The sequence below is a fragment of the Oryza glaberrima genome, chromosome 2, assembly GCF_000147395.1.
Source record: "Oryza glaberrima chromosome 2, OglaRS2, whole genome shotgun sequence".
NCBI classification, from domain to species: domain Eukaryota; kingdom Viridiplantae; phylum Streptophyta; class Magnoliopsida; order Poales; family Poaceae; genus Oryza; species Oryza glaberrima.
Window position 1 is genome coordinate 8,853,288 of NC_068327.1, and position 10,030 is coordinate 8,863,317.

A 10,030-nucleotide genomic window follows, 5' to 3' on the forward strand; every position below is an offset into this window, starting at 1 on the left:
TTATATATTATGATAAATGAACTCTGCATACAGCTGTCTCAATTATTAGAAGTTACCGAGCTAATCTTATATCCTTCTTTCTAACAATCGGATTCATGCATATGGCCAAAACATTTAGCACCTCGATCAGTTTCAATCAACTGTTGCACTTGATAGCAGTAGTTAATACTAATTCTCTTTTCTATTAAAAAACCACACATCTTAATTATTTTTAGTCTTTCAGTATTAATTTATCTATAGTGCACGTTGTTTCTCTTCTGTCATAAGGTTATACACATCATATCATCTCATCTAGCAATTTTGCACACCGCCTCGATATTATTTTTAGCTTTGTGATCATTGATATATATATATATTCTCTCATTTCTCCTTTCTTCTCTTATCATCTTTGATATTAATTTCTAGCATTATAGAATCTATATAATGTGCAATTGTGTAAAGCACGTGCAGTCAAATCTTCTGGCTACAAGTCATTTTCTACCTCATATTTACTCCCTCCGTTTTACAATGTAAGTCATTCTATCATTTTCCACATTCATATATATTCATCTAGATTCATTAACATCAATATGAATATGGAAAATGCTAGAAGGACTTACATTGTGAAACGGAGGAAGTACTTATTATTATACCACTTACCTGCAACAGGTTTATGTTACTTAATGAAAAAATATACTAGTATGTCATTGATCAACCATGCTGATGAGTATCCCCACGTTCCAATAATTCAACAAAGAAAAAAAATGCAATAGCGTGTGCAGAGAGAGAGAGAGAGGGTTTTTTCAGATAATGGAAAAACTTACATTTCCGACCTCTGCAGATGCACAAATCCTAATTATTTATTTGAATAAAACTAAAGAATCAAAACACTAGTGCAAAAAAGTCTTTTGTGCCGATTGGGAACCAGTCATAGGTGTCAAATTTTCCAACCGATACCCAGCAGGCGGCACTGATCACTTCGGTCATCGGTGCTGCCTGTAGAATCGACATATATAATAATATATACTTGCCAGTTTTACCCAAGAACAAGCACCTTTAGGGGCGAACGAGTCCAAAAAAAAAAAACGCTCGGCTCGACTGGAATCAAACCGAGCTGAGCAAGCACTGCAGAGCGGATTCACATCACTATATCCATCAAAAGTTCACTAAATCACAATCATTAAGAGAAAGATTCACCATCCAAACATATTTAGGAATCAAAATCAACCAAAAACAATTTGCTAAGTCACAGTCACAATCACTAAAAAAAGTCACAGTTCCCGAGCTTAATTAGACCGGGAAGGGCGAGCGCGGGCAACAATGACAAAGACGCGACAGTAATAATGCAGCCGTCAGCGATGAGGACAGCGGGGATGAGGCAGATGGCTTGGGGAGCCCGCCGCATCCCCTTCCGTCAGATCTGGCGAAGGGGAGCGCCGCCCTCCTGCCGGATCTGGTGGAGGGGAGGGCGCCGCTGTTGTCGCGTGCTGTCGTGCCGCCGTCGCCATCACCAAGATCCCCGGGCTAGGAGAGAGGAGGCACGGAGGAGGCAGGTGGGGGGAGACGGCAGTGGGGGCGGGTGTAGGGACGGCGGTGTGGAGGAGGGGAGAGGAGGGAGGAGGAGGAGACGGTTGTGAGGCCCCTTTATATTTAGTGCTCTCTCTGTTTTTTAAACAGTTATATAATTTCTCAAATAGAATGAGTGGTCAAATATATATGTCTAAATGCTACATCAACAATATCGTATATATTAAAAAAATAGAGGGAGTACTGCAGTAAGGATATGGTGTGTTCGGGACTTGTATATACGTAAAACTCGTGATGATCAGTCGAATCCATGTCTAATCCATTGCGTGATTAATATTTCGATCCCACTTTCGCAGATAGTTGCTGGGATCGGCAAAATCCCTACACAAAAATACTACTAAAACTGATTGATCTCGCACACGCGAATGGAGTTATTAAATTATACATCATGCACATAAACACTTAATGCAAGAAATTAAGCAGATCAAGATATATATATATAACAAATCGTTCGTGTCTAGCTACAGAGACAGAAACAGATCATCCATGCATATGCATGGTCCAGCTAGTAGCTAGCTAGCTCTCGATCTCTAGCTAGTAGGTAGGTCGTTAACCTCTCGATCAGCATGCATGGATGCAGCTTGCATTGCATATATATAGCTCCAATGCATTGCTGCAACTCCAAGCTATCTAATCTACTAGCTAGCCCTTCTCTCTCTCTCTCTCACACACACACACACAGTACGTACTCTCTCAATCGATCGCTGGATAGAGATAGCTAGCTAGATTGGCCCATGAAATTAAAGTGCAAACTAATTAAGCCAAACGCAATTAGCTACTAGCTAGCTAAGCTAGCACGTACGTTACGCACGCGTGTACATGCACGTATAGTTATGCACGCGGCTACGTACTCCAGCTAGCTTAGCTAGCTAGCCAGTCACTGCACTGACACTGTATGTTACACGTCACAAGAAAGTTTGCTGAATTTCTTGCACCAGCTCCTCTGCACTCAGCTCGCACTCGATCCCAATCTGTATGAACAAACACAAACCAAATCAACGAATCCATTGTCAGTTCACTAGCCAGCTTAATTAACACTGCATTCAAATAAATGTATATTAATATACAAGCAAATTAAATTCTACTGTGTCGATCTGTGTGCTTGATTACCATGCATACACATATCATATAGTAAAACAGAATTAACAGCTAGCTAGCTAAACAAGCATTATATCGTCGATATATATATATATATATATATATATATATATATATATATATATATATATATATATATATATATATATATATATATATATATATATATATATATATATATATGCATGCAACTTGCAAGCAGGTTTAGGCCCTCTTTGTTTAGGCTTAAGTTTATTGGCTTAGACTTTTAAGTCAGCTTATTTAATGTCCTAAATTTAGTGGTGGAGTCATACATCTATCTCATATAAGCCAAAAAAGCTTCTCCAACCTAGCTTTTGACTTAATAGTGTAAGAGTGGCTTATGGCTTCAAAAAAAACCAAACGAAAAAGTTGCTTGTTTGTTTAGGCTTAGACTTTTTGGTTTATAAGTTAGCTTATAAGTCTAAACAAAGAGGACCTTAATCACTCAACGTTCTACAGCTACCAAAGCTGTAGCTTTTACTATTGTGTACATGCATATTCTTCCCAGCTCGTGCTTTGCTCGACTGCTCATGCATAGTTTCGCACCAGTAGTGACATTTATCCCCGAATATATATTTATGTGTTCATATTAATTACTTATACCCGCTCTGGCTCTGGCAGTTTCTCGAGCTCTTTCAAAGATAATGTATATATACACAGAAGTGCCATTTCCAATAAATACTCATGCATCAGGCCTGTGTTATAAATCCCTGTATGTACGTACACACTCACTGTGTATCTGAGCTCTACATTAGAAATGTCTGAACACAAACTTAGCCTATACAGCATGCAGATACGTATGCCTGCATTTATGAAACCCATCGAATAATGGAAGAAGTTTTAAACATGCAGAGACAACCGTAGAGATTTATATATATCTATGAGAGGGAATTATGGGCCAAAGAAGGAGAATCCATGCAGGACATGAACAGTTGAATGTTGATTTGGGGCTTAATTAATGCAATCCTGCGTATACGCATGCTTAGTTTCAGTTTCAGTGTGTGGCTCTGTAGCACTGTAGTACTCTTGGTCACATGAAATGAACACATCCTACCAATTACTGTTCAAATAAATCGATCGATATCATATCACTGATCAGTGCACTTGCTTAATGTGTACATTGATTATATATTAAACTCGTGTGCGTGCATGTCTCGTGTAATATAATATCGCATGTGTTTTGAGTGTTTTTCGAGATCGATTTAGTGTAGCATGTTATGGACGATGCAGAGATTGATGTCCATGAATCTGATGAGTAATAAAATATACAGTAGATTAGTATTTTACCTTGATGGTGAAGGAGAGGACGGTGGCGTCGTCGACGGTGCAGATGCTGACGTGGAGGATCTCGAGCGAGAGGCTCTCCAGAGCGGCGATGATCTTGAGCGCCTGACCCGGCGCGCGGTGCGACACCGTCTTCAGCACCAGGTTCGGCCCGGCGAACTCCACCCTCACGTCGGGGACGCCGACGATGCCGGCGATGGCGGCGGCGGAGGAGGGGATGACCAGCGGCCTGCAGCTGGCGCCGCCGCGGGCAGCGAGCTCGGTGACGAGGCTGTCGAGGATGGGCAGGAACGCCGGCGCCGGCGAGAGCTCGTGCGTCGTCGTCGTCGTCGTCGACGAGGACGACGTGGGCGTCATGGCCGGCGACATGCTGTACGCCACCGAGCACGACGACGTCGCGGCCGCCGGGTGCGGCGGGCGAGCGGCGGCGGCGGCGGCGGCGGCATGCTTGTTGTACGGGCTTCCCGGGGTCGGCGTCCGTGGGCTGATCGGCACCCCGGCGGCGGCGGCGGCGGCGAACCGCGGGCTGATCGGCGGCGTGGGCTTGACCATGAGCGCCGCCGCCGCCGGCGACGGCCGCGGGCTGAGCACCTGGTCGGCATAGGCCTTCCGATTCTTCTTGGCCTCCAGCGAGCGAAGCACTTGCTGAAGCTCCTTGATGTAATCCACCACCCCTCCTATGATTGACGCCTGATCTCCCTGCACCCACAATTAATAATACACACAAATCAGATTTAAATTAATTGCACTGATCTATTCAAGTGATTAATCTCCATTAATTTGTTCAACCAATGATTCACTGTACTATACATTCTCTGAGATAATTGATGCAAGCCACTGTGTCTTCATCTCTCTCTCTCTCTCTCGTATGGATTGGTAGCTGTGTGTACTAGATAGATTCTCTAATGATGCAAGAGTAGTTGTACTACTAATTATTGGTAGGCTCAGTTCAAGCATGCAGCACCAGCAGCATCAACGGTTGATTGCTGGTCCTGTACCATGTACATGGGACACAATCATGCAACTGTTGCAGCAGCACGTACACGATCAGGGAAAAAAAAAGTTACTCTAGATGCTACAGCTACAGATACATAGTATCAAAATCCCATGAGCTATTCTAGCTTCATTAGCTAGTAGTGCAACACACACAGTGACACTAAACTATGCTTAGTGCGAGCTAAGCTAAGCTAGTAATTAGAATGAATGGATTAATTACCCTCTTGACGTAGAAGCATGGCATGAGCGAGCGCAGGACGGCGAGGTGCTCGTTCATCTGCTTCCTCCGGTTGCGCTCCACCGTGATGTGCGACATCTTCGCCGCACCATCGCCGTCCCCCACCGCCGCCGCCAACGCCGCCGGAGACGACGACGACGACGACGACCCCTTTTGCTTCTTCTGCGCCGGAGGACCACCGCCACCGCCGCCTCCTTTCTCCTCGTCGCGGCCCTCCCGCCGCCGACCGTTCGCGGCGGTCGTCGTCGTCGTCATCCTTGCACCACCGCCGGCGCCGGTGCTGGCCGCAGCGGCTCCCTGATCAGCCACACCAGCTAAAGAAACCCCACCGCCTCCGCCGCCGGCGCCGCCATTGATGCACTCCTCCCACGTCTCGAGGATGCGGAACAGGTCGGCGTCCGCGACGTGGCGGATGTCGCGGTGGTCGTCGGAGAAGAGCTCGCACAGGCCGCCGCTGCCGCCGTCCGCCATCGATTGATCTCCGCAAACAACCTAAGCTAAGCTAACCTAGCTAGACACAGCTTCAATTCTTTCTTTCTTCTTCTCTTGTGGTGTCTAAATATGGGTAGGTTGGGGTCGCAGAGGAGGGAGGAAGAGAGGGGAATGTTTGCGAAAATGAGGAATCTTTTGGCCCTTTTAAGCTAACCTAGCCTAGCCTAGAGAGAGAGAGAGTAGACCGTTGTCCATGTGTAGCACAGTGGCCATGTTTGGGGGACGCAAGTACAATAAATGTGGAGGGAAAAGACGGCTCGAGGTGTGTTTGAGATATCATGCTTGATGGATGATGATCATCGATCCATGGCCATGCATGCATGCATGCTAGCTAGCTATAGTATAGCTGCAGCTTCAATCGATTGATGGGCCCTAGATGTCTCAACTGTTTGCTTGTGGATACATTGACATCTATCCACTGTGCCAACTCGACCAGAGGGAGCCATCCCATTAGTTTTTGTTTTGCAACGAATATAACATTACGGGTTTGTTTGGATAATGGGTTAGGAGAGGTGGGACTGGAAAAATTAAAATGAATGGAGGGATAGGATGAAATGGAATGAGAAGAATGGATGGCTAGGATTGAAACATACCCTTTGAGGGGTGGGAAATCATATCCCAAACCCATTATCCAAACATGGCCTATCTTCTTTCCAGACCAAAATATCAATAACTTTTGCATAATCGGAGGGAGTAATTGTAACGCCCCGGGTAGCCACGTACCTGGAGTGCCACACTAAAATATACTCAAAACCACTAACTCCCAAAATTATTAGAAATTTCAGCAGAGTCTCCCCTGTAAATACGGACATCCACGACATGCAATTATAAGTTAAACTAATAACAATATCATTCCCACAATACGATCCATCCTTATAATCCATAGGGAAGAAACTATTAGAAATCTAAAACATTATTACAAGACCAAACCAGGATATAATTTAAGTGTCATTCTGGACCTAAGTAATATAATTTGATAGTGTGCAAGTAATGTGTATATAAGGGTGCTACTTCCCGCTCGTGCATGTCGGTCTCAATGCGTACCTAAAACCAAATAAAATACAAGAGTGAGTATAAAAATACTCAGCAAGTACAATATGGAACTAGAAAACACATATACACGCATTTTCAAACACCAAGTCAAAGAAGATAGTAGTTCTTATCCCGGGCAGGCATGAATTGAAATAGTAGTTTCCATCCCGGACAATAGTGAATACATCCTAGCATTTGCCGGCAAAGCCGAGTAAGCGTGCTCAGTGCTTACCCACATGAACTTGAATAAAGAACCAAATTGCACTCCCATGACTACGCATGGTATTTGAATAATTGAAACCGGAATCAAAGAACCAAATTGAAACACATCCATGGCAAGCAGCATCGTACACATAAGATCAACTTGAAATCTAAATGGCGTGAACAATAATATGAACATAAGCAGTTACTTATCACGTTGAAATATATCAGAAATAAATAGATAGAGTAAACAATCCATGAATCACACAATTAGTTCGTCATGCACTTGCCTCCAACGAAGGATTGGTATCATGCACGATCTGATGGACCACCACCTAATCACAAATAAAACATTAGCAAACACATTCAAAGATGCGTATAAGACAATGAAAAAGGTGAACCTAGTGCCCCATCCCATCAAAACTCAATAACAAGGAACGTCGCTTGGACTATACACAAGTCTGTTGCTTCAAACCTTTATATCTTGAAATATGAAAAGGCTATGACTGAAAATGTATACATTTTGAAAATCTACAAAACAATACCTACAACTTTCATGTAGAAAGCATATTTTTATTCTGCCATTTAAATGGTCTAATTTGTGCTTGAATGCAGGCTTTAGAATCTGTCCAGAATTTCAGACTGTCTACACTAAAGCAACCTTAACTGGAGTTCTACTCGCCCAATCAGGGTGTACTTTACCAATATGGTAAGCTAAGAAAAACCTCTACAACTTTTTCTATAGGCGGCCTGGCTGATTACACTGTTTAACCCATCCAAAAACAGTTCAATCTACTACTATCCAGATTATGACAAAAAAAACAACAATCATACTAAAAAAATTATATCTCCTAAACCACTTAAGATAAAATCGTGCCCTTTGGTCAGAAGATATATCCAAACATTATCTACAACTTCCTATTTATACACTTTTGCAGAAAATAACATTTAGAGCCCCGAAATATCGAAAAACTGAAGCACTACAAATCTGCCCACATGCAGAACTGCAACAAACCGAACTGCAACTACCCAAACTCCTTCTCTAGCCTTCCCTAACCACGAATTAATGCACTAAAGCCATGCTAGAACAACTAATACAACAAGGGGACAAGCCTCACCTACAGTTTCTTTATAGAACTTGTGAGGAGACAATAGGGGAGACTCCGGTCTAACCCCTCCTTCTACTCCTCTCCTCCTCCTCGTTCCGTTTTTCTACTTCGCTTCTTGATCCAAGCTATGAAGGTGGAGATCTAGGGAGAGCAATTTGCTGTAGATGGGAGAGATGCGAACACAGGAGGAGGGGAGGAAGGAGGCGCCGGCCAGGGAGAGGGGTGGCGGCACTATGAGGGGAAGTGGGATTCGGTTCCCCTCTCTCTAGGTTTTAGGGGAGAACTAATGGGCTGGGTTTATGGGCATTCTCATGTTGGTCCACTTCTAAAGATATTTTTCTTTTATTTATTTCTGTTAACATCTTTATTTTAACAAGTCAACCCAAACTTAAAAAAACTAAATATCTTTTAATATACAGGGTATTACAGTAATGTCTAACACTAGTGTCTCTATCTAGCGAGATCCATTTGTATTAAACCTTTAAGTCAGTTCCCACTCCATGCCTTTCCTTAATTTTCTATCACTGGTGATAACCTTATTACATCAGGTAATTAATTAACCCTAGCTAGCTAGCTACTCCTTCTCTCTTTCCGTTTTAAAATATAATAAACATAGGATCAAATTAGATATCATCTAGTATATTAATTATTACGAATCTAGATAGAGCGTTACTGAAATTCATAATATTATTAGATGGTGTCTAATCTAATTCTGCCTTACTGTATTCTGAGACACGGGGAGCAAATAACTGAGATGTTGGTTTGGCAGTTGATGGATCCTTCCAACACATGTAGCGTCAAGTCGTCACGCCGATCGAGGGCTCCACACCCCCCGCCTGACCCGCCGACGTCGGTCGTATCGTACACCCACCACATGGCCGCGCGCGCACAATGCATGGCACTGCAGCTACCTACCTGCATGCTACGCCGTGCGTACGCCGGCTGGAGGCTGGCCGGCCGGCCGGCGACCGCGCGTACGTCGTCGTTCATCCCGAAATACCAACAGCAGCAGCACCAGCATCTACTCCAGCATACTCCCTCCGTTCAAAAAAAGACAAACCCTAGTTTCTATGCCCAACGTTTAACCGTCCGTCTTATTTAAAAAAATTATGAAAAAAATTAAAAAGACAAGTCACGCATAAAATATTAATCATGTTTTATCATCTAACAATAATGAAAATATGAATTATAAAAAAATTTAATATAAGACAGACAATTAAAGTTGGACACGGAATTTAGGGTTTATTTTTTTTTAACGCAGGGAGTACTATCTATCACAAAATACGAGGAATTTACTAGCTTTGCTGCACTGCACGCCTCTCTCTCTCTCCCTCTCTCTGTGCATGCATGCATGGTACGATCGATCCAGCACAGCGCGCGCGCCAAGCTTTTTCTTTCCCTTTTTATTTTTGCGATTTTATTTTTTCTTTTTCGATTTTCTCCTATTTCTAGCGTTTTCTTTTCACGTTTTTTCTGACTATTTTTTAAATCTTCAACGCATGTGTTTTCAATTTTTTGAGTTCAAAGTTTTTAAATTTTAATTTGAAAAATTTTAAATAAAGATTTGAAAATTCAAATCTTGACTTGAAAGATTTTCAATCCGAATCAAAAGTTTTCAAACCTGTGTTGAAAGTTTCAAATTTCGAGTTGAAATTTTTCAAAATTTAACTTCACGTATAGATTTCGTATCAATCTATTAGTAAAAAAAAAACTTTCCAAAAAAGAAAAATATTGCTAATTACCATAATTAGCACTAACTATCATCATTACCGCTAATTACGGTGCTAACAGCGCAAGGTGTTGAGGGGGGCGTGGCAGCGCGCTACTTCCGTAGCCAGCGCGCGCGAAATAGGAATCCCCCACAACAAGGAGCATCGATCGAGTAGTAAAAAGAGAACTCTATTTAGAAGTGGATGTGATCACTCGTAATACAATGAATCTCCACTCCTAAGTTGAGTTACTTTTTTTTGGGACGGAGGAAGTATATATATGT

General features: G+C 42.7%; 1 protein-coding gene across 1 annotated transcript; it reads right to left on the minus strand.

The window, feature by feature from the left end:
- Positions 1–1,986: 1,986 nt before the first annotated feature.
- On the minus strand, positions 1,987–5,796 carry LOC127763764 (transcription factor SPEECHLESS-like). The gene is made up of 3 exons (XM_052288557.1): positions 5,186–5,796; positions 3,973–4,668; positions 1,987–2,537 (listed from the first exon to the last, which is right to left on the minus strand). The coding sequence occupies exons 1-3, from the start codon at positions 5,672–5,674 to the stop codon at positions 2,472–2,474; spliced, it is 1,251 nt and encodes a 416-aa protein (XP_052144517.1). The 5' UTR covers positions 5,675–5,796; the 3' UTR covers positions 1,987–2,471.
- Positions 5,797–10,030: the final 4,234 nt, after the last annotated feature.